The 25,065-nt window shown below is 37.6% G+C and overlaps 2 protein-coding genes and 1 non-coding gene across 6 annotated transcripts; all 3 read right to left on the bottom strand.

Moving 5' to 3' along the window:
* Nucleotides 1–370: 370 nt before the first annotated feature.
* On the bottom strand, nt 371–20,728 carry LOC116301165 (uncharacterized). Of its 4 annotated transcripts, none has more exons than XM_031710185.2 (13): nt 18,929–20,724; nt 17,571–18,568; nt 17,095–17,122; nt 15,280–15,658; nt 14,857–15,164; nt 14,397–14,611; nt 12,817–13,070; nt 11,625–11,800; nt 9,621–9,729; nt 8,139–8,307; nt 6,837–6,882; nt 5,166–5,241; nt 371–1,693 (listed from the first exon to the last, which is right to left on the bottom strand). In XM_031710185.2, exons 1-13 carry the CDS (start codon nt 20,541–20,543, stop codon nt 1,315–1,317), a joined length of 4,752 nt encoding a protein of 1,583 aa, XP_031566045.2. In that variant the 5' UTR covers nt 20,544–20,724; the 3' UTR covers nt 371–1,314. The 4 variants fall into 4 exon arrangements, with proteins under 4 accessions (XP_031566045.2, XP_031566043.2, XP_031566047.2 ...); XM_031710183.2 differs by having other exon boundaries at nt 14,397–14,617; nt 18,929–20,720; XM_031710186.2 differs by lacking the exon at nt 371–1,693 and adding an exon at nt 7,886–7,997 and having other exon boundaries at nt 14,397–14,617; nt 18,929–20,728.
* Nucleotides 18,623–18,695, bottom strand: Trnaa-cgc (transfer RNA alanine (anticodon CGC)). The gene has a single exon. It is a non-coding gene; the product is annotated as a tRNA-Ala (tRNA).
* Nucleotides 20,729–22,133: 1,405 nt separating the features above from the next.
* On the bottom strand, nt 22,134–23,003 carry LOC148910135 (tachykinin-like peptides receptor 86C). The gene has a single exon (XM_089032525.1). The coding sequence runs from the start codon at nt 23,001–23,003 to the stop codon at nt 22,134–22,136; it is 870 nt and encodes a 289-aa protein (XP_088888651.1).
* Nucleotides 23,004–25,065: the final 2,062 nt, after the last annotated feature.

The following is a 25,065-nucleotide window of genomic DNA, read 5'->3' as shown; positions in this document are numbered from 1 at the left end:
AGACCATGTAAAATGCGCTATATAAGAACCCCGTTATTATTATTATTTATTATGGATCCGCCTGGATCCGCCCTTGAATATAATTCCAAAGATCATGAAGGAAGGGTTTTGCAAGAGTTTGAAGACGTGCTACGTGTATTATCTTTGGGTTGCTCAGAAACTAGTGATAATTAGAAATTCGAAGGCTCAGTGTTGTTGCATAGGATTGTAATAAAATTGATAAAATCTGGAAACTTTAAAATGCCAAGATGAACATATTATGTGGGGTAATGTGTTCCTGAAGTGGAACATCATTAAATATTCTTATTGCCTTATTTTGTAGCTTCACAATTTTCAATATGCGACTGTAAGTGAGATAAGAAATAACAAGTAAGTAGTAAACGTTTATTAGATTTTATAGCTTATATTTTAGAACCTGGAAGCAATCTTCTCCTGGGCCCAGTTGCATAAAGCCCTCTTAAGGTGGCTGCCTACTTTTGAACGTTCGATTTGAGCCCACCCTGTGCGCGCGCTCAAAAACCGCTGAAAAATCTACAAGATTTTATTGAAAAACCATACGCGTTTTAAGGTTCAACAGGGCAAAACCCTCGAATTTTGCACGGGACTCTCTATTTTTTAATAGCTCATTCGGAAAAACTCCTAAAAATCTAGGTGATATCAACATTTAAGAAAAAGTTTATATTTCGAACACATGAAAAAATGGATTTTTGTAGGGATTTTTGTTCAAAATTATGAGGTTTTTTAAGAGCACCGAAACTACAAAATATGGCAAATCAATGTATCTCTTTGTCTTTTTGTCGAAAATATCCATGTATTATTGTAGAATGATTATATAGTCTGCAAATAACTATTATATTAACGCAAGTTTTGCTCCAAAAGCTCGTGCATAGGTTTCCATTAAATGCTGATTATCTCGGGACACCCAATTTTTCTTTCCAGATTTGGAATCAGCATTAAATTTCAATTTGGAAAATCGAAGTTTTAAAAAAGTTTAAATCGTTTTTCAAAAGTAGGCAGTCACCTTAAAATAAAAAAGCTTAAAAACACTCGTAAGTATTGTCTTAGGACAATATGGCCTCTTATCTTAAGAGAGCTTTATGCAACCGGGCCCAGGTGCATGTTTCCGGTACGTTGTCAAAGGGCACCTAACCCCTGATACAATACTTTCAGTATTGATTCTACATAAAGTGAATAGTCGAATGTTTAAATATTTTTTTATTTGAATGTTGCGTCTTTAAGTTATGAAGGTATGTACTACCAATATGATACTGAAAGTGACGTCATTTGAAAGTTGCGTCTTTGAATTATGAAGCTTTATACTTCCGATATTTTACTAACTGTGACGTCAGCTGCAGGAGAAGAGGCGGTAGGACTCCCTGCTGTCGAGGGTGCTGATGCTGGATGGAGTGTCTGCTCGGCCACAGCTGCAGGAGAAGAGGCAGTAGGACTCCCTGCTGTCGAGGGTGCTGATGCTGGATGGAGTGTTTGCTCGGCCACAGCTGCAGGAGAAGAGGCGGTAGGACTCCCTGCTGTTGAGGGTGCTGATGCTGGATGGAGTGTTTGCTCGGCCACAGCTGCAGGAGAAGAGGCGGTAGGACTCCCTGCTGTTGAGGGTGACGGTGCTGGAGGGAGTGATTGCTGGGCTGGATCAATTGATGCCAAAGATGCGTACTGCCTCAAATTATGTTGTTGGCTAGAAGTATTAATGTTAATTATTAATGAATAATATTTTAATAATAATGTTGATGAAGACCGGATGTGGTGAGGTGAGGATGATGGTAATGAAGGTATATGAAGGTAATGATGATGATAGGGATAGTCGTAATGATGATAACGAAAATAATGATAATGAAAATATCCCAGTATTCCACATTTATAAGACCTCCTTTGTTAAGAGGGTTGTTCAATGCTCCAACAAGATCTAGATTCCTGTCGGCGACCTGATTTTACAGTGGGATGCAACGGATCGATACTAACGGATCGACAGGGTAGCGCGAACACTTTATTTCTCGTCACGGTGACGGTCTCGTGGCCACAGAAAACCCACCTTAATTGTTTCAACATAACACAGGTAGCTACAGGTATCCCAATCGAGAGAACCGAATAAGAAGTGGGCGCGTGATCTCAGTAAAATCTGAGACGCTGTTTGAAAGCTCATTACTACAAATTGTATGCTAATGTATCTATGATTGCCATAGCGGAAATTCTGATCCGGCGGGGAATCATATTCAAATTAAGTGCGGTAAATTGTCACTTCAATCTTTAACCGTTAATCTTTTTAAAGTTACAAAATAGACAATTCTAAATACATTTTCGAAAACTACATTAATTTTGTATAGCTTTCTAAAAATGTATACCTTTGTAGCAAAATATTGTAAATCTTTGCAAAATTTGAGGTGACGCGTATAGGGTCTAAATCCCCTCCTGATACACTGTTAAGTGATCGAGTTGGTTTAGACGAATCCAATGTAACAGCGTGATGTAGACGATAGCATTATATTGATACTTAAGGTCATAGTGGATGTTGCCGGTAATTGTAAATTATTAGTAAGAAGATAAGGCTTTAGGTATTGGCTGACTGCTCGTAATTTTTATCACGAATAACGTGTAAACTTACAAGATAATGATAACATATATAATGTGATTGACGCTAGTTGGCGCTTAAAGGTCCCTACATATTTTAGATCGATCTAGTTTGGATAGGTCTGAGATTGATCCGAGCTCAGTTTTCGAGAGCGTTCACACTAGCTATAAACGAACATAAACGTACAAAAAAGAACACAGGTAATCTTACCAAAAACGGGTGCCAAACATAACATTCAAGAACTTTTTAAGGACCTTTCAAGGTCCAAAATTACGAGTGTGTTTTCAATTCCAGGGCTTTTCAAGGAATTTAAGGAGTAGCACGCCGAACTCTGACAATATCTAAAGGTTTGAAAGCTAGTAGAGACTACGTTAAGCCATCCCAGATTTAATTCCGCTCGTTCCTTTCTCAGTCTTCATTCTCATATTACGCTATTCTCAGCTCGTAAATTTTACAACACATATATAATTGCTTTTCAATTCAGAGAGATAAAACTTCATTCTCGCTCGACATTTCATCACGTTGCGACATCATTCAGTAGAATAGACTATGAGTATATCCTGCTGGGGGGTGCGATATGCGATATGCGCGTGCAGAAAATCAAACGATCAAATAAATGATATCATTGGATGATATTTTTAGAATAGGTTCTAAAAATAGCATCAAAATGTACATATGTAAATGTCTTTTATCTTTTGTACTATACATTTCGTATGTATGTATGTATGTGTGTGTGTGTGTGTGTGTGTGTGTGTGTATGTGTGTGTGTGTGTGTGTGTGTGTGTGTGTGTGTGTGTGTGTGTGTGTGTGTGTGTGTGTGTGTGTGTGTGTGTGATGGGGTACGGGGATTCCTTCTCTTAGTTCATATTCTCTTGCTAACAATGTGTCAACGAGGACATCTTAAATTTCGCGCTAGCGTTCAAGTCCTTTTCAAATGCCTCAATATTTCTCTTATATATAATTAGTCTTCTATCATTACTTGGATTCACTACAAACATCAAGAAGCAATCTTTGCATGTAACGGTATTTATAGCAAACAAAACCGATTTCGGCAAGCCTGCAGACAACGCGCGCGCGCGCGTCCGCCTTGGCGGACAACTGCCGTTACAAAAAGTACTGGAGATATATTGATTTAATATGGAGTTATATAATAAAGATATAGATTATACAATATGCTAAATATAACTATTTTATCACATACTAACTTAGAGATTATATATCAAAAGAAGATAAGCTCCTGACTGCCTTTTTAAATGGCCCAAATTTGGTCAGCGATCGGTATCGTTAACAATAGCAGCTATATCGGTTTAGTTAAAATCGAACTAATATAAACCAACTCTCGTGCTGCTCTTATTTAGATCACCTCAGTTTGATCGATCTAAATGCATGTTTAAAGCGGTATAAATCGTGTGCGAACTAATCGAATCAAGCTAAATGGCCCTAGTGTGACTACGCTGAGAAGTATGTTGTTTAATGTGAATAACTTTGACTTCCCTTAGCTGTTTTCCGTCAATATATTGGATTTCGAAAATAATCGAATAATCGTCGTGCCGGCACTATGATATGAAAACAAATGAGCAGTTATGGCCTCGATCTTTTTGGAACAGCGTTTACACTTATGATTTATCAGTAGTTGCCATCGTCATAAGACTGTATCATAAGATATACATATTAAGTCGTATGAATGTTGTTGCCATATAAAAATATGGCAACAACATTAAAAATATATACATATAAAAATATATACATATTCTTGTGGTGTGAATGAGTCTGAATGTTTTTCAGAACGGAGTATTATAGCATGGGCAGAACGGAATATCGCGAACTGTTCCGGTTTCCGACTTTGAAATGTCATACAATCTTCAAAATTAAGATACTTTCATGTGGCCACGAGACCGCCATCGGAACGCGAAATGAAGTGTCTGTTCGCGCTACCCGTTGGTTCCAGTTGGATCCAATGGAAAATCAACCGACAGGAATCCTTTCAGAGTATTGGACATGTGTGTTTGTTAAAAGATAACTGAATTAGGCAAATCCCACACACTTACACTCTCATTTTCTATTATACAGTTATCAAACCCTGAAGCAATCTCTGGGCCTATCTAAGATGAAGAATTTCCACCTCAGAGATTGAATTGTTAAATTTTGAGAAAAACTGGATAACCTAGAGAAAACCCTCGAATCAAGGGAGAAATCTGACAAACAATATGAAACAAACCTAGGGCTGAGGTATGGACACCTTACAGAATAAACCAATTGCGTACATCTGTACCACAGTCTCTTAGCTTCGTTTGTAAGTCAGCTACTCACAAATACCATAAAAGAGATTTCAAAAAAATTGGTTTTGGTCTTCAGTCATACGACACAGCAGTGTTTACCAAATGAGAACTTATACTATTTGACTCCGAGATCCCAGGGGTGAGAGGAGAGTGCACGATATACCACATCACTACCCTTGATTACTAAATGGATTATCTTAAATGGAGCCTTAATAGAAACTCAGGAGGGTGATGTGAGGATAAATTACGCACTGGTTTCTATCGACAATAGCCTAACTTAATCACTTTACTCAGTATAATACCTTGAGTTCACAGAGGAATTTGGACCAATAGCAGCCACTGCACTTCCTGAAACGTTGACAGTATAATTGATACTGGCTAGAGAAAGAAAAAGGATGCAAGATATGTCAGAGTGGTTAAGAATCTCGTTGACGGCAAACGTCATTTGACCAATGAAAAATTCTTTAAAATTCGTGAAGATAAGAACCGCTAAAATTTCCAAGTAGTTGATAAACATGGAAAGGTTTGTAAAAGGTGAAGTGAAATGCAGGGAAACGATGAAAACGTAGTCACGTTTGCCGTTTGCCGAAAGAAAAAACAGGGATCGATCTGTTTATTTATAGCCTACGAATCGGATGCCCAACATCTTTGAACGGTTTTCCGCGTCCAACTAACCAGGGAAGTTACTTTGGTGATCTCAGTCCGAAATAGCCCATTTTTGGGATATGCTTCGATTGTCACGCACAAACCGTTGTGCGTAAAACGTAAAGCATATCTCAGAAGTGGGCTATTGATTTTCTTCCCAGATCCTCCCAGGCCACAACTTATGGCTGTAAAAGAGAGTAAATGTCTATTTGATAGAGTTATTTTATTTTCTCGTGAAACCGTATCTATTGATAAGTGAGCAATAGTCCCCTTCACAGTTCCCAGACATGTGAATAATTGTTGAAGGTGTTTTAAAAAGGTGTCTATCATTGCAAGCTCACCGTTCGTCTCGCTTTAATTCAAAGGCACAGTTACCTTTTACAGTCAAACAAGCTCAAGCGCTAACCCCTAGAGTCGATTAATGAAATCATTAGTCAGTTATTCCTTTTATGCGTACGAACCGGAACAATGCAATATTGCAATATTCAAATGAAAATTCAGTTCATTATTCGACTCGTGATGAAGAAGGTAAATCATCTAAATTACAGATACCTTCGAGCAGAAGTCGCTCTCTTATTTCATAAGCATACACACTAGGTTTTGTAATTTCCATGCCTCAATTACTTGGAGGATATCATCAATAGTTTTGTAGGGAACGCTCCCGCCTTGAGCGAAATGGAGACACAGTTCCATGTCGTCGATGATGTTGAAGTATTTTCTGGACTCCCCAACTAGAAATTTTCAGTTGTCGCGAAATTGCTTCATTGGGCAATCCGCTATCGCTGAGATGAACAATTTCCTGTCGAATAATATCAGGTAAAGGCCTTCCCGGCACATATACACGACCAAGACTATTTCTGGCCGCCATGTTTTCTTGATCTTCCTGTGTTAGCACTGATTAACCAATCAAAATATCGAATATTGAATTTAAAGTTGATTGGAATTTTCATATCTTCATTTTCGACGTTGTAAATTTCAACTGAATAATGAAATCAAAATTCGAAAATTCAAATCATTGATCGACTCTAGGGGTCAACGCGTGAGCTTGTTTGACTGTAAGATGGCGCGGAACTGTGAAGGGGACTATTATCTTAAAATTATCAAAATTATCTTAAATGCGAGGCTAACGTGGAAATACAAAAGAAATACCACAAATTCCATCCAGTAAAAGTGTGATTTCTCTAATGTTTTCAGCCAAGCATACAAGATAAGTCTGAAAAGGGGTCTATACTCAAGAGAAAAACAAGCAACCAGACAACTAGCTGACAACAGTATTAGTGTCTGCTGCCAATACGTCTATTGACACACATTTAACTGAACGTACAAACCTGCAGATGTACCAGTACCATCCTGACTCAAACTGTCAGAAAGGGCCTTCAAATAAAAGGAAAGCTGGCTGTTATAATGCAGTAACATGGGCCGATCCAGGAATTTTTAGAAGGGGGGGTGACTATTACAAAGGTTTTACCAGGAATTTGAGGAAAAGGAGAGTGACTGTTGCTAAACTAAATAGTGAGAAATTTGAGCTCTAAAGGGGGGTGACGAGTCATCCCCTTTAATCACCGCTTGATCCGCCCCTGAGTAACCATATGAAAAATCCGTTAAGTAAACCTTTACCGAGTTCGCTTGAGTGACCACGAGACAATGACTCCCAGTGGAGGTTGAACTTGATGTGTTTATACATTTACCGTATTTCATCAAGTCAAGCCTCAACTTGGAACTATTGTTTCGTGGTAGGGCAAGCTAGTGTCTTTTAACTGCAGTAGAAAGGACATGGAAGTCTCTTGCTGACTGTTACTTTCCAATTTTTAAGCTCGTTAAAAAGTCTTTTAAAAGGGGTTCTGACGTCGAACCTTTCATGTCAAGGTAAAGATAACTTATAATCAGTCTTTGCTGCTCTGATTAATTTCGCACATCAAAATTTCGCTGCCCCTGGCAAGCGTTTCATTTTTACATCGTTGTCATCAATTATTTTACCCTCAAATCAACGAGCTTCTTTGAGAATATGCCGCGATCTCGTACCCAGAGCCTGCGTTTCTTCTGGCCTGCGGCTAAGAACGAGGGCTCTGGCATTATTCATTTTGTGAAACCAGGATTTCGTGGACTTCCGATAAAACAGCGCACGCTTTCAAAGACCTGCCAAAAATTCATAAAAATATTTTCCCGATTTTAAATTTTTACTATGATTTTTACTTTGACTTTTAATTCGATTTAATTTTTACTTTGATTATTTTGATCGTTTATATTTCACTTTCCGAAAATTGCGCTTGCGCCATAATATGGATTATGCCACAGCCCTCGTTCTTCGCCGCAGGCCAGAAGAAACGCAGGCTCTGGGTACGAGATTACCCGCAAGGGGTCTATTGGTAACACTAACCCTTTTGGCTTTCTGCCACACAGAAAAGTCTAACTTCGGCAATGTATATCCTCTGAAGTTTTGGCTTTCGATGAATGAATTTAGATCTGATTTGTTGCCAGATAGATGCCCACTGAACAAAGGTTTTTTGCAGTTTACCAGAATAGCAGAAAGTTGAAAACAGCAGTTAACAAAAACGAACAGCCTACGCCATTTTTAAGATAGGAGAACAAATTTTCCATACATATACATTAATATATGTATTGATACTTACATGGCACTCAGGATCTATCATATGTTCCTCAATATTAAATTCACACAGATGCTTCTCTTCGTTTTCTTTCTTGTAAAAAAGCAATTGAACTATTCGTTTTCCTGTTTCTGTATTTTGTCGTTTTCTCTGAAGAACGATCAGCCTCGAAAATTCCTCGTTCTGCAAAAACCTTTTGATTAAAAAAAAAGGGGGTTTCAGGACAATTTCCAGTTATCATCCCCAAACCTGGGTAATATTCTCACTGAATATTTAATTAGCACAGATCAGTATGAATTAACCCTCCACACATGGCTTTAATTCTCAAAATCATTGGGAGCTTTGGAAACCGAATTTTGTTTGCCGTCCTCAGCACCGCCACCAGCCAAGGTAACCAACTCACAAATTCTGGACAAGCAACACGCATGCTCAAGGAGCACAGACCGCAGGAAAATGGTTTTGGTTGTGTGAAACCCCACCCTTTGGATAGTCTCATGTTTGCTGAGATTGTTGTCTCGCTTGTTTAAGTTTTGGAGATTCAGAATGTATATTATCATATGACAAGTATCTGCCTGGGCGCGCGCTCTTGCAAAAACCTTTGGGAAAATGGTGCGAGCAGGGCCGTACGAATCCTTTCTTTTAATTTTATTATTTTTCTTTTCGTGAGGGTCATATGATAAAATGCTTATTGACTGAGTTAGGTCGGGCAGCACGGGAAAATATTTGGCTCTCGGTCATTTGTACGGCATCACCTCGAGCCAAATATTTTCCCGTACGGCCCCCCCACTCAGTCAATAAGTACATAATATGTCAGGCTTGCGATCAAATATTACTAAACATTGAGACATATATTGAGTATTGGGGTTTTGAGTGTTGGACAGTGTAGTGTAGTGGACATGGGATTTTAAGTAGTGGGTTTTGGAGTTTGGACTGAGTTTTGAGTAATGGATATAGGATGTTTATAAAGTAGGAAAGTTAGTCCGAGAAGCTGCATTATTGTATCTACAAAATATATAGATTACAGGGTGTTCAGGGAGTGTAGGAGGTAGGCCATCTTCAATCTCGTATCTTTACTTCAGTGAGGGAAGACGATCGGAACTCGCCCATAACCTAATTATACTGCGACGTGATAATGAGTATTCAGTGAGGATATATTACTATGGCGCACGCATAAAACCACATAAATTCCTCTTTGAGATCACCACATTTGTGCGCATAACTTAAATAACTTATAACTGGTCACAAACGAGCGCACTGCCTTATGTGCATATGTCCGCATTGTGCGACGTTCCTATGATGACGATTACCGGTGCGTGTTTATTGAAAACTACCGACTATTCGGGCAAAAGTTCCCTTCGCAACTATCGAGAAAAACCCAAATAAAAGCCAGTGAAGCGAAGAGACAAGGCGATAAGAGAAAGCTGAGATGAGTTAGAAATTCTTAGAGCAAGTTTGAGGGAATAAAGCCCAAAAAATGAAATAAAATAAAATAAAATGGCTACTTACTTTAAACTTATTTCTCCAGATGTTTCAAAGGACCCCTCGATCTTTGTATAAACTGTTTCACCCGGTCGCATTTCTTCAACTGTTGAAGCTTCAAGTACATTTCCATAATCTTTAAATATAACAATTTTAAACCAAAAATTAGCCAAATATCTAGTATTAATGCCTATAATGTACACTATGATTATATTTCACCGAAACATTGTATTTATTCTATGATTTCTGATATACTTTTGATATACTTGTATATATGTACAAAAGGATTAGAATTTCTGCATATCACTGTATATATATATATTTAAAACACTCATTAATAATTCATAAGCTTATGGTCCACGCATACACGTCACGTGCATGAACCTTTATACCCGATAAAGTCCTCTTCATTAGTATTCAAGTGATTTTATATAAAGACACATGTGTCTTTATATAAAGACACATGTGATCTTTATATAAAGACCACTCGAATACTATGAGGATGACTTCATCAGGGATGAAGTATGCATCCAAGTTTAGATGAAGACATAGAGCTTCATCAAGGTCATAGTCAACCCTAATGATCTTTGACTAACGTGCCTGTCTTTGCCTCGACACGCAATATCCAAGTGTGGGAGCTTCTATTGAATCTGGTTGCGCATGCCCGTGACGTCAAATCTCTATCGAAGTATAAAAATCCATGTTCGTGACGTGTATGGTGGCTCTAGTTGAACCAAAATCTTAAAAATTGTTCATGAGTGTTTTAAGCAGTTCAAAAAACTCGTAGATCGTGTTTTATCAGGTATAAAAGCACTCGGCTACGCCTCCTAATCGTTTTTTAAACACTAATGAGATGCAAGATATCAAATGAGATGCAGAACTTAAAAAAGCTTATTTGGTCTTATTTATCTTCTATTGTATCATAGACATTAAGTATTGCACAAAGTCAAGTTAAAAAAAGTATTTTCCACAAAATGTTGTGGCTAAGCAATCGTATTTAAGCATGTTTTACGTTCTTCATCTTATTAGATATTTTGCATCTCATTAAGTATCTGTATAAATGTATACTACAACCTTTTTGCAATCAAGTGTATGTGTGTATATATACATGTATATATATACACTCGATTGCAGAAACGTTGTAGTATACATTTATACAAATACCTAATAAGATGCATATTGCAATTTTACTTTTTTAACCCTCTAAACCAATTGATTTATAATCTGTAGGATGTGAAACACAAGAATAAAATATTTTGACGTTTATTGAATGAAACAAATAATAAATAAAGCGAGTTTTCTGTTTTGCATATCATTAAATATACTGAATAAATTAGGTATTTGTATAAATGTATACTACAACCTTTCTGCAATCAAGTGTGTATATATATATATATATATATATATATATATAATCAACTCTGAAGCCCATCTAAGTGTTGAACACAACTTCCAAAAAGGACATTTTCGTTGTCAACAAGACCCAAAAAGTATTTTCTGCGATATCTATTGATCAAGTTCATTAACAAAATGACAAACTAGTCAAAGGAGATGGCAAAGCACATGAGATACACAAAGCACGCATCTCATCCAAACAAAAGGCGATGGTGCACGTTGACGTGACTGAACGTAGCGCACGCTCATGTAATGGAGATTTCTTTATTTTTTATCTTTTTTTGATTTGCTATGTTATAAAAGCATTTGTCATCGATTAGCGTGCTTCCATCGAGTTGCTAAGCACAAACGAAGGAAGCGTAAGAGGCGCACGAGGCGTGGTCGAGACCAACAACCAATCCTTTGATCGATATTTATTGAAAGAAACAGGAAAGCGCGCTTGCAGTGTGCAGTTATGAAGCACGCAGGGATTGCCATAACACGACAGAAGTGTTGATAAGCAACAATGCTTATCTACACTTAAAATATCGTAGAAAATGGTACTATGCTTTAACTTGTTCAAATGCCGAGTCGGACGGCACACCGAGGCAAACCGAAACATGTCATCATTATTAACATCGATCGATTGATACATACCCCAGATTTCACCTTGTCTGTGGTTAGCTAGGCAATGCAACTTTATTCGCCGGGCAAGTAGTTTCTGATCCCTTGAAGCTGCAATGAAAGCTGCTTGAGCGGGTTTAGTCGATAAGTACTCGTGTATCTTGCAGGCTGAAGCCACAGCTACGGTGCTACCTATCATGAGCCACAACCTGAAGCGGTAAGGCAATACTTTATTTTATTTTTCGAAAGGGAATTGTCGTACACCGTTCAAGGGCGCTAGCCGGGACAGACGGATTGGTTTGCAGTTCTTTAGGTGATTCTTAGACGGGACATAAAGTTTTAAGCCTGGTTTAAACTATCGTAGGAATCTAAAGCAACATGACGCAGACTCAGTATTGCAATTATAACCTAGTTTAAAAAAAGACAAGCACTGTTAATGAGCAGTATATCATTGAGTCTGCGTATGTTGCTTGCTATTTTAAATTCCGACGCCAGTGCGAACCAGAACACACACACACACACGCACACAGACACACACACACACACACACACACACACACACACACACACACACACACACACACACACACACACACACACACAGTTACACACACACATACACACACTTACACACACACACACTCAGCACCATTAAGGCATGGCTCTTTTGAGGAAATGATGGAAAATCAGTTATTTATTCAGTTTATTATATTAAGTTTAATTCTTAGAATATTTTCAATTTTTTGGAAAAAATAGAAAATATTCTAAAAATTAAACTTAAAATATTTTCCAAGATATCCAATTAGATCCATATAGGCATTGTAAATATAAAAAGGAATATGGATTTTCATGACTTTTGAAGTAGTTTCAATAGGACTTCAAAAGGCTTGTTTAAAAATCCAAGATGGCGATCTGGTTGTCACGTGACTTAGTTTCCATGGCAACCAAGGCTTTAAGGTTCCTTCTTTTCACAAAAGACATTAACTTGCCAAGTTTGGGTAAGATTCGTAGAAAACTGGCTATGATATATCTAAACAGTTTTTCATTTTAGAGCCATGCCTTAATGATGCTGAGCACACCCACCTGCCACACACACACACACCTGACACACACACACACATACTCATACACACACACAACAACAATAACAAAAAGCAACAACAACAAAAAAACCACAACAACAACAAAGAAACAAAAGAACGAAATAATGATAACAATACTTTACCAACAAAAATGTTGTACTTGAAACTTTATATAAGCATCTTTTATTTCAATTTTCGGGTCTCCTACTTCTTCCCATTCATTGTTCTTTAACCGGACGAGTTTGGCTTGACCTGTGGTATATCTCGTAGAACACGGATGGGGCATTTGGATGGTTACAGATTTCAAAAGTTCGACGTTTTCAAATCCTTTTATAAGAATCATCTGGGATGCATAAACATCGAAGACCTTGTAGATGTTCTTGGGCATTGGTAGCAACTGCCAGTAAAATGGAAAGAATGTTGTAAAGCTTGTGAGTTTTGCATTTCACGTTACTAATCTCATGTTATCCACTTGAAATTGTAATTTCATATGGATGCAACCTCAATACGGGGAGTAAGTGGGAGCAATTGCATCATTTCCCCGCCAATACGCTAGCGTACGCGTATCATTTCCCCCCCCCCTTCAAATTCACAGATTTAATAAAACTTTGAAGGGGAGGGGAAGAGTCGCCGCACCCATCCCTCGATACTCCACTACTCCAATATAGAATGAATTTATTCCAACAAAGTCCGAAATGGGAAAACCTTGCAAGTAATGCAAACTGGTCTATTATTCATGAGCATGGGCGGCGAAGCGTTCTGAAACGTTGAGGTCCCATATCACGACTGTTATTCACAATGATTTAATTGTTCTTATTTTGCTCAATTATTTTTTGTTTACTTACGGCTAATGATTAATTTGTGAAAGAACTGCCACGTACTGTAATTCAATATACTCTGTTTGCACACGTGCTATCAGCATTGAAGGATTTACATCTACGCTATCTAGAACTCTGCTCTATTTTTCTTCGCAACAAATCGATAACTTCTACTTAGAAAAGCTACCGAGGCACACCAAAGTAAGTGACCTTAATTGATTATAGTTACTTAATATTCAAGTGAAATTTCTATCGATTATTCGTCACTATCGTGTAATAATTTTAGATCATTTATTCGTGTTTGTAATCTTGACGTCCGATAGTAGCGTTGTAGCGCCACGTATTGTAATTTAGACTATATTAACAAATTATATCGTAACCTAGGATGTTTTGTAAAACCGCTGTACATAATAACTCCTTGCCAGTGAGTCATCAAATTAATGGCGGCGAAAAAAATCGTAATGTTTGGGCCCTTTCCTTTCGAATATCAGAAAGTGAGTGGTTATTAATGTATTCAAGATCATTTCAGCAAAGTTCCAGCTCGAATGAAAGGGTTTAAAATTTTGGAGCGATTTTCGTCCAAGTGCCCCTTTAAGAGTAGGGATGTAGCAAGGTATCAGTCAGGGGGTGGCAATGTACCATTTTCCCGCCCATACACACGTATACGTCTTTCATCTTTAGAGTTTTCCGCTATATTCCCAAGTTCAGTAAAAACGTTTTATCGTCCCCTCCCCCCCCCCCCCCCCCCCCTCACGCTACATCACTGGTGGTATTGGCACAAAAATAATTAATATTTTTTCGGAGATAATTCAGATAGCTCGGAAATCATAATTATTAGACTCAAGCAAGGGTGAGCACCATCTCTACTGATAACTGGTTTTCCAAAAAGTGAAAAATTCACAAACCTTCATGGTTCCTTCCACGGTCTTGTCAACAGCTCCTTGAGGGAACTCAATCGTGACATCGTCACATACAGAAGACCTGACGACACATCCTTTGGGTGTGATTTGGAATCGGTCTGTGATGAGTCTGGTTACAACTGCTAAGATAGTCGGCGTACTGATTTCCACTTTAACATAATCATTTCTGCAATGTGCTGATACATTCTCTTGTCTGCGATCTAAAACTTTATTCAATAAAAAACCAATCCCTTCAAATTTAATAAGGATACCCTAGGGCACTGCATACCCGCAGGTTGAACCCTTAAACAACTTCTGGGCTGATCTAAGTCAGGGCAAGACTAACTCATAGATGGGGCCCTGAAGTAACCTCTGCCCTGATCTAAGTCAGGCCAAAGTTAACTCACAGATTGAACCCTGAAACAACCTCTGGCCTGATATTTAAAAAAAATCGGCAAATCGGTACCTATCGGCTCTTGCCATGTTTCATTATCCTGATTGAATGCCTTCACAACAGTTTCATAGCCATATCCCTTTCTTGGCCCAGAATGCATCAGACTAACGCTGATCGGCTTGTTTAGTTGAATAGTACTGGGTTCCAGTCCCACTATGTAACTTACGACAGTTTCGTCTTTCCCAGCAGGGAATGTCACGGGTAAGGATTCTGCAGTGTATTTCTTACATATGACAGTAGTAGCTTGCGTGACTGTGTTTGGAGGGATATCGAGACGAATTCCAATCATGGGGATGTCAACCAATCCGCCTTCTGGAATTCTGTTCAACGAAAAGTCGAAACAAAAATTTAGAAAAAAGGATAAAAAGAATGGATACCGAAATTGAAAGATAACAATATTGGCAGCAACAATAGCAATGACTCTTTTATCCTTACATCGTATTGCATTGTGAAGGAATTTTATCTATTATTCCAGTTACAACCGGAATGCCAAGGTCTTCCTGGACAGGATGTTCAGCATCCTCTAATCCTGGTTCACTAGAGACGACAAAAGTATCGTCAGGTGGTAATGGAACATCAGGCGGGTGTTCAATGTCATCTATTTCTGGCTCAGTAGGGGTAACAGGAGTATCGTCTGGTGGTAATGGAACATCGGGCAGGTCTTCCTGGACAGGATGTTCAGTGTCAGCTATTCCTTGTTCAGTAGGGGTGACAGGTGTATCGTCGGGTGGTAATTGTACATCGGACAGGTCTTCCTGGACAGGATGTTCAGTGTCAGCTATTCCTGGTTCAGTAAGGGTGGCAGGAGTATTGTCTGGTGGTAATGGAACAAAGATTAAGAATTTTCAAAAATTGCACCCTGTTTAGCGCGGTTAAAAACGTTTTCGCCATAAGGTGACTTTTGGAAAAATATTAACCTTTTTTTAAAGCCTCGATTTTCGGAATTGAAATTTAATGCTGATTCCAAATCTGGAAAGAAAAATTGGTGTCCCGAGCTTGTTTTCGAGATAATCAGCATTTAATGGAAGCCTACGCGCGAGCGGCTTTTGGAGCAAAAATTGCGCCACCGAAAGTGATTAGAAAAAAATTAAGATTCATAAGATAATAGTTATTTGCAGACTATATGATTTCACGAATGAAGGCTAGTCAATCATTCTACAATAACACCTGGATATTTTCGACAAAAAGACAAAGATACATTGATTTGTCATATTTTGTAGTTTCTTAAAAAAATTAATAAAGTCGAACAAAACTCTCTACAAAAATCTATTTTTTCATCTGTTAGAATATTTAACTTTTTCTAAAATGTTGATATAACCTAGATTTCTAGGAGTTTATTCAAATACGCTATTAAAAAACAGAGAGTCCCGTGCAATTTTTTTTGCCCTGTTGAAGCTCAAAACGTGTATGGTTCTTCAATAAAACCTTGTAGATTTTTCAGCGGTTTTTGAGCGCGCGCACATCGTGGGCTCAAATCGAACGTTCAAAAGTAGGCAGTCACTTTAAGGACGTTTCTTGGGCATTTCTACACATGATTTAAGTGCACATATGCTCATCGTGATGACATAATTTGAATGTTTTTGTGGACAAAATATCAAGAATACCCATTTTTCACTTTTGTAATTACTGCAAAATTTGTCGGAAACTAATTCGGTGACCCCCATTTTTCTTTGTCTTGAAATTAAGATGCTACCAAACCTACGACATATGTAAATCTAAAATAATTCTGATTACAAGGGAGTGATTTACACCAAATTTTCGGAAAAAAAATCTATCTTTAACGAATATGAATGGTAATCATTTTACTGCATCGAACGGATTGAAAGTTTTCATGTATCCTTATAACTCTCAGCTTACATGCCTTTAATTCAGAAATGTTAAAGAAAGTCATGCATCAATGGTCATGCATTTTTTAAATGCTTTTTTCGTGTTTCTTTGATACCTTAGGTTATTCTATAACGCGCGTTTTTCCTTGGTGAATGCTATATTCACTCAGCGTTTAGCAAGAAAAAAAAACAAAAAACAATTCTGTGACCCCCGGCCATTTTTTTTATTTCAGTTTTTGAACAATATATTGGGGTATGTTTATATCAAGTTTGAAAAATTCTGATTGCAACTTTATTTGACCGCGAACGTCCTTAAATCGGTAACCAAAAACAGTATATAATTTGCATTTTAAAAAAACATTTGAATACTTAAAACGGCAATAATGTAAGTTGCACAAAAAAGTGTTTAAGATAACAAAGGTACCTTTACGGACTGGTGTAGAGCTTTCAATCTGTAAGAATATTTAAGAGTATGACAATATTAGCAGGACGGCAGAACGCTTTTTAAAGTTGTGGCTTGGATCTTGAGATCTTGAGTATGCAAATGAAAGTGGAAATGATGGTAAAAGGAATGGGGAATTGGCAGGCTTCAGTGACGTCGCGCTGAAGGCACGTTACTGGTTTCAAAAGTTGCAGATATATGGTTTTACGTGTTGAGAAAAACATTTTTTTTTCCCGTTTTTTTCGTTGTTGTTGCGAGAAACGTGCATAATTGCTTTGGGTTTTGGTTTATACTCCTTCAGTTTTTTTTTCAGAATTCTAGTCACACATTGCCTTAGTAGTTTGAAAAAGGAAGAGGAATGAAGACCCAGCCGCCAGGGTTGATGAACAGACTTGTGTATATTATTGTAATTTAGTTTAAAAAGTCACGATAAGTTACATTATTTAAAGTCCCCTCACCTTCCGCATTTTCGTTATTCTTTCTTTCAGTTTTTCTTTCTTGTCTTTCTTTTTCAGTTTCTTACACATTGCTTCAAGTCTGTCACACAGTAGTTTTCTCACAATACTGTGATTGTCTTCAGGTAAAGACTCCTCCATTACAAAAGCTTCTTCATAACTTGCTAAAGCTCCTTCAAGATCGTTTTTCCATTCATGAATGATCCCAATCAGGTACAGAATCCTCACGGTGTCTGGATGTTTACCAAGGATCTCGTTTGCTATTTCAAAGGATTTCTGGGCATACTTAAGAGCCTGGTCATACTCTCCGAGACCGATAAGAATATTTGCAAGGTTTCTTTGAAATAGAGCAGTGTGATTTGTATCGCTTACCCCCAGCTCTTCTTGCAAAGCCAGTGCTTTTTCCATCCATTTTTTTGCTTTTCCATATTCTTCCCTTGCTTTTGCCTTAAAACCGAATAAGCGCTTATACCACTTTTCGTCTTCTTTTCGAGCCAGCCCATCATGAACTTGAGCCATTTGGTTGTAATATGTTGGAATTTCCCAATGATTTTCACTTCCGACGAGCCTTACTTTCATATCCATTGCCTGTTTGTAGTGCGTCATGGCGGTTAACGGATCTTCAAGTTCCATGTAACAATTACCAATAAGATTCAATGCCCGAGCAGTTAATGTGCTATCTCTATTCAACTGTTTTCTCATTTCTATTGATTGCTTGAAATGCTCGATTCCTTCTTCGAGAAGCTTTTTGACATGTTTTCTTTTTCTTTGTTCTGGAGTCAGTTTCTTTGCTTTCATCCACTTGATCTTCCCTTGACAGTGCAAGAACAAACTATTGACCTCATTCAGTTTTTTACTCAACTTTTCATCAGGACTGGTAGAGTGCACTTTTTCGATAGATGTCTTTGCCTTTTCTAATATCTCTTCGTTGACGGTTCCTTCCAAATCAGAGCCTTGAATAGACTGCCAACATCGCATCAGCGAACTGGTAAGCCATTGTTCTGATTTAACGAGAATGTTAATGTAAGAAAATACGCAGTCTATGACTACATATATGGCTACAGCGGGACTCGAACCCGGCACCACCGGATTGCGAGACCGACGCTATGACCACTCAACCATGCTGCCTCCCTCATAAGAGGCAGAGTCACCGATTGCTCGACCAATCACAGCTCGAGAAACTCTATATTCAAGTCTTTTATATAAAAAAAGAGCAGTAAATCAACACAAACAATTAGAAAAATTAAACTTTTAAATTCTAAAATACTGAAGTAGAAATAAAACATAAAATAAAGCATATGAGCTTATAGGACGGCATATGGTAGAGTTACTAAAGGCAAAGCAAATTTTTATCTGCGCACCTTGTTTTTCGGCTGCCTCAGCCCATTTCCCAAAAAGTTCTTTTCTTTCTTTTTCATCTTTTAAAACTTCAAAGAGAATTCCCATCAATGCCAACTGGTTGTGGTCATCGGTATGAAGCAACAGGTCGAACGTTTCCTTGTGGTCTTCGGACAAGTCAATAACAAGCTCGAAGTTTGCTCTGTTTATCTCCAAGTTGACATAAGTTTTCACAAACTCCCTTTCAAGGTTATTAGCGAGTTTTGTTATCTTCCCAGCAAAATGTTTAAAAAACTGGTTTTCCCCTTTTTTCAACTGTTCCTTGTAGACTGGATCTTTTTTGCACAGATGTGAAGTAACAAAGTCCCTGAACAGTGCATGGAGGTCATACTTCCTCTTCTTCTTCGTTTCGTTATGTCTCTTTTCCTCCACATTTTCTGCTGTGATTATTTTGTGTACTGCTAACATTTCAAGGTCAAACTCTGTATCATAACCTGAGGAGGCTTCAGTAATTTTGCTTGCTGTGGACACAGTGAAAGGACGACGGAGCAAAGAAATCTTCACTGCAACTTGTTTAAGGTGATCATTTGGCAGAGATTCAAACAATGCATTGATACAAGCAAAGTGTTCTGGTACTCCCTTTCCTATTTGGGCAGTTATTTTTCGCAGCACATCTGCAGGAGTAGCAAAACTTTCCCTCATCAGCTGCTCTGCTCCATGCAATAGATATGGATTATTACAACACAGAACAGCGATTTCAAACATTGTTTTACCCTGCTGATCATCTGAAACATCGCCTCTGACTCTTTTACTGATGAAATATCTAGAGATATTCTTGCTGAATGGCTGAACTTTGTATTCTGTGAACAGTTTACCCTTCAATTCGGATTTATTCAATTCTGTGGTTGAAGTAAGAATGACCTTCAAGTGTCCTCTTTTACTTGCTTCACTGCATATGATGACCTTTAAAAATTCCAAGAAATCTGCTCTCGTTTCCTGTTCAACCTCACTCTCCTTCGAAAAAAACTGCTCAATATTGTCCAGAATTAAAACAGTTTCTTTCTTTAAAATTTCAAGGTGCTTATAGATCCTCTCTCTCTTGTTTTCGTCCCAGGAAGGTAGTTGGAGGGCTTGTAAAATGTGAAAATAAACAGTCTTGAGACATTTGATATTTCTCAGATCCACAAACACAGTGTCAAAACTTTCCAAACGTTTTGAAACTTCTTTTGCCAAAGTGGTCTTTCCCACTCCTGAGTCTCCGAACAAGTTTACTCCTGGTACGCGATGATTCTTCAAACGCTTTAGAATATTACTCACATCAACATCCCTACCAACAAAATCATCTTTGCGTGACGAAGAAGCTTCCTTGTAACCACTAAGCATTTTCAAAACTTCAATGTTCTTCCCGGCCAAGATTTCCAATAATTTCTGATCTCCATCATCATCAATCGCTCCCAGTATGTATAGTTGTTTCAAGGCTCCACACAAGTCATTTTGATCAAAAGAGTCTTTTTTGGTTGGATATTGCCTTTTCAGTAAACGAACGACTTCTGCTGCTTCGACTTGATTAAACTTTGTAGAAATCTGAGATAAAAGTTTTTCAAATGATGAAGTCCTAATGATGGCAACATCTGTCATTTTTGTGTATAACTGTAATATAACTGTATCACATATTTATAGCCTGGAAATTCTATTTGTAATGTTTACATTTTTAGAGAAGCCAAGCTGGACCTTGAACGCCGTCTTGGATTTCAGCCTATGAATATCAATTTTAGTAGACGCGCCTTGACCTATGTAAACATTGATTTCTAAGAAACATCATGCCGTCCACTACAGCCGGGGGTCAAGGATGATTTACTTCTCGTCTACATGATCGCTGATGCGTGTTTCGTTTGCCTGAATAATGTTGCAATGACTAATAGAGCAATTTTAACAAATTGACATCAGTTTTTTATGTTTCTGTCCTCTTATTGACGATAAATTGCGTCATCACATTGTTAAAGTAGTGTGGATCCACGAGGCGTAGCCGCGTTCATTACTAGTTTAACTAGTCACGCAAAGCTTGACCTTTTGGGTCGTATTTCTTGTGTGTCATCCAGGCATCAGTGTCAGTTTTAATTATAAAAAGCATAGAGTTAAAGAAAAAATGGCGGCGAACTGAGATAGAGAGGTTTTGCAATATTTTGCTTAGTTCGTCTTGTCTTGTTTTGATATTTCAATTATTACCATCATGTCTGATGATTCCGATGAAAACAATTCTGTTGATGACTTCGAAAGATGGAAGGTTCCCGAATCTTTACATTTTTACGCGAAATCGAGGTTTAAACACGTATGGAACAAAGGAAAAGCCAACAAATGTTGCGTATGGCGCCAAAAATGTTCAGTGGCCTTTAAAGATAACTGCGAAGGAAGAGACAGTGGCAAGAGAAGAACAATATAAACGTCTATTGAAGATTAATGGGCAGCATGCAGTTACCTGATCTATTTATTGTCCAAGAAAGCGAGTAAATAGGAATGGCAAAATGGCCGCCAATTTTTCAACCCCAAATTGCAAAGTTTATTCTTGGTATTGATCATGGGAAAAAATTCGAGCAAAAGGATATTCACTGAGTGATTACAAAGAGGGAAAAGCATACAGCTATTTCGATTCTAAGTGGATTGGAGAGGTGTTTTATCATGAAATCTCCCCAACTCACCACGTTTGTTTCTTAAATCCGAATCAAGGTCTTCTCAAAAAATCAAAAACGGCCCGCACAAAGTCTGGGTCTGCGTGAACAAAACGAGTGGCACAGAAGAACGGAAAAATGGGTTGTTTTATCTCCAACATCCAAAGAGTGTTAGTGGAACAACTATGCCAAGAGAAAAGTTGTTGAACCAAAGAGAATAAATGATACGAACGGGGTTTCACCTAGGAAGGATCAAGTTTGATTTGGACCAGAGGATATTCTCTTGTTTGAACCTTTTTTGCAACAAGTTGTTACAATTAACTAATGGCAGGCGCGAAGGTTACAAAATGCACAGACAATAAGAATATCATCTATGAGTTGAACTGGTGTGACTGGAAGGACATTGTGTAAAATACTTTCATTCGTCTAATAGCACGTTAGACATGAATTCTTGTCTTTTTTTCTTGTAAGTTTTACTTTTTCTTTTTTGATTTTCTCTACTCCTGAACTTGGTGCTGGAATCTTCAGAGTAGATATGCCGATGTGAATCCTAACGACGGGTCTATTTACAGAAAATAATCTTTTTAAGAAGCCTTATGAATTTAGGACTTTGGAAACCGTACAAATAAGGATCCAGTGCAGCGTTGACTGCCATTAATAGATGCATCCATTTAGTGTCACCTTGATCAGGCAGGAAGGCTGTTATGGAATAACTCACGTGTGAAGGGATCCAACACACGATAAATGTGACAACTACAGCAAGAACACACAATGTGACTTTCTTTTTCTTCTTTCTCTCGGTGATCTCTCGTTCTCCTGTAGGTTCGACTGCCTGCTTGCACCAGAGGTTGAATGTGGTTTTAATAAAGAGATATGTCATTAGACACGACCCAAATAAAACTTCTAGGGAAGCAAAAATTGCCGCTCCTTTTGAAAAAGATGGATCGTATCTGCATCTTGAAATATTTTGGTCGAAATAAGTATAAGCAACCAAGAAAGGAAATCCAATAACGCCTTGAACCCAAGATACAACAATTAAGATTTTAATTTTTCTTAGAGAAAATCTTTGGCGAAAAGTGTGAGGGTGACAGACAGCGAAGTACCGTTCGAAGCATAAAGTCAGCGACGTGAATAGAGAAGCAGTAGTTATCACTGACCCGATGTTAGAGTTGGTCAACGATTTGCACAACCAGTCTCCAAGAATTCCACTAGGATGTTCAAAAAATGGCATTGAAACAAACTGAGGAACAAGAAACAACCCAAATATGACGTCTGCTACAGCTAAGTTTAACAGCAGATAGTTTGTGGAGGTTTTCATTCCTCGTTCGTTGGTGATGATGTAAATAACGAGGGAGTTTCCTGCTATATTCAAGACAATAACAACAGAAAACAGGACAGCAAAAACGATTTCTTGGACTGTTATTGCTGACATCTTTACACTGAGCAGTGACCAAGCATTAGTCGATGCTACAGCTTTGTTTCACCTGTTCAGTAACATCTGGCATAATAAAGCAAGTGTTAAATTCAATTTACTACGTTAATTAAATATAAACTTATTGATTCTTGTAAATATTTTGCTTTCATTCTTTCGACTTATGTGAAACACAGTCTTTGAAGCTGTGACATTGAATAACATAGGTGGTTGTTTACTTCACCATATATTGGGTTTTGTGCTGTTTGAAAATCTTTCGGCTCTCAGCTCCTGGTGAGGGTTATTGTAAATTTTGGCGGCCAAGTCACCTTCCCCCACAGTTTTTTAGCTCTTTTTTCTTTTTTCTTTATTTTTTTAAAAGAAAACATACGAGGCCAAGTTAATATTTATGAGGTTGAGGTACGTTAAGTTGAACTGATCGTACAGTATAGTGTACCGAATGTACAGAAATCAATGATCAACTTTCGTGAATTATTGGTGTTGACTTGGCTTGAGTATAATTCGAACGGGTTTATTTTGGCGGTCTTCTGGAAAAAAGTTGTCCCTCTACATTTCTAAGCCTTGCTACAGGCCTGTACTTCAAAGAGCGCCTGCTTTTTCATTCTGCAGCCGCCGCTACGTGCTCATGATTGAAAATAAATTGCTATTTGAAGTCGGAAACCATAGACATTTTGATGGACGTCCACCAAAACTCAATTTTTCATTTGTGTTGATGGTCAAGTCGGTCGCGTGTGACTTGGAATCGCAGTAAGCAATGTAAACGTAATATACGATCCATACAGTGATTGATTAATACACCGTTCATTATAGAATCAATAACTAGTAGAGTGGTATATGAAGGAAAAATCAATCACTCAGCACCATTAAGGCATGGCTCTTTTGAGGAAGTGATGGAAAATCAGTTATTTATTCATATCTTTGACAGTTTACTATGAATCTTTCCCAAATTTGGCTCGTAGTAGTAATTCTTCAAGGCAAGCAATTACCGCATATATGTTACCATGGAAACCAGGTCACGTGACCACAAGGCCGCCATCTTGGATTTTTAAAACAAATCGTTTGTAGTCGTATTGAAACTACTTCAAAAGTCCTGAAAATCCATATTCCTTTTTATATTTGCAATACCTATATGGATCTAATTGGATATCTCGAAAATCATATTAAGTTTAATTTTTAGAATATTTTCTGTATTTTCCAAAAAATTAAAAATATTCTAAAAATTAAACTTAATATAATTTCCAAGATATCCAATTAGATCCATATAGGTATTGCAAATATAAAAAGGAATATGGATTTTCAGGACTTTTGAAGTAGTTTCAATACGACTACAAACGATTTGTTTAAAAATCCAAGATGGCGGCCTTGTGGTCACGTGACTTAGTTTCCATGGTAACCAAGGCTCTAAGGTTCCTTCTTTTCACAAAAGACATTAACTTGCCAAGTTTGGGGAAGATTCGTAGAAAACTGGTTATGATATAGCCAAACAGTTTTTCATCTGAGAGCCATGCCTTAATGATGCCGAGCAGTCATCGTTAAAGTTCTTGTAAGTTTCACCTTTAATTTAGTTATGGCTGCTTCCAAATAAGGCATTTGTTTTTTCTTTTCTTTCTTTACTTTTTAACGTATTTTAAAGTTTGAATGTGGTTTTCCCGGTTCTCCGGTTTTCCTGCCTCAATGAAAATCAAATTTAATTCAGTCTATTCTGATTAGGAGAAGACTCTTTTGATTGATCAAGAAAATGAGAAATCACTCCCTGCCGCTGTGAAAAATTGGACAACGCTCTGTTTTTATTAAAGGAAAGCCAATATCATGAATGACAACAGTTCTTTTTAATACTTTATCATTGAAAATTTTTGAATTAAAAAGTTAAAATAAATTATATATATATATATATATATAAAAGGCAAAACAAACCTAAAAAAAAAAAAAAACCAATAAAAACAAACAAAACAAACAAAACAAAACAAAAGAAAAACAAAACAAAACAAAAGCTTGTTAAATTAAACCCTATTCTAAGGCAACATATCCTTGTTTACTTAAGAGGACAATTAGTACCCTACAA

The sequence above is a fragment of the Actinia tenebrosa genome, unplaced genomic scaffold (genome assembly GCF_029948245.1).
Source record: "Actinia tenebrosa isolate PJP-AT-01 unplaced genomic scaffold, QUT_ActTen_1.0 PGA_scaffold1__47_contigs__length_23844297, whole genome shotgun sequence".
Taxonomy (NCBI): Eukaryota; Metazoa; Cnidaria; class Anthozoa; order Actiniaria; family Actiniidae; genus Actinia; species Actinia tenebrosa.
Note: the sequence above shows the minus strand (reverse complement) of the source record. Positions and strands in the feature narration are given on the sequence as shown.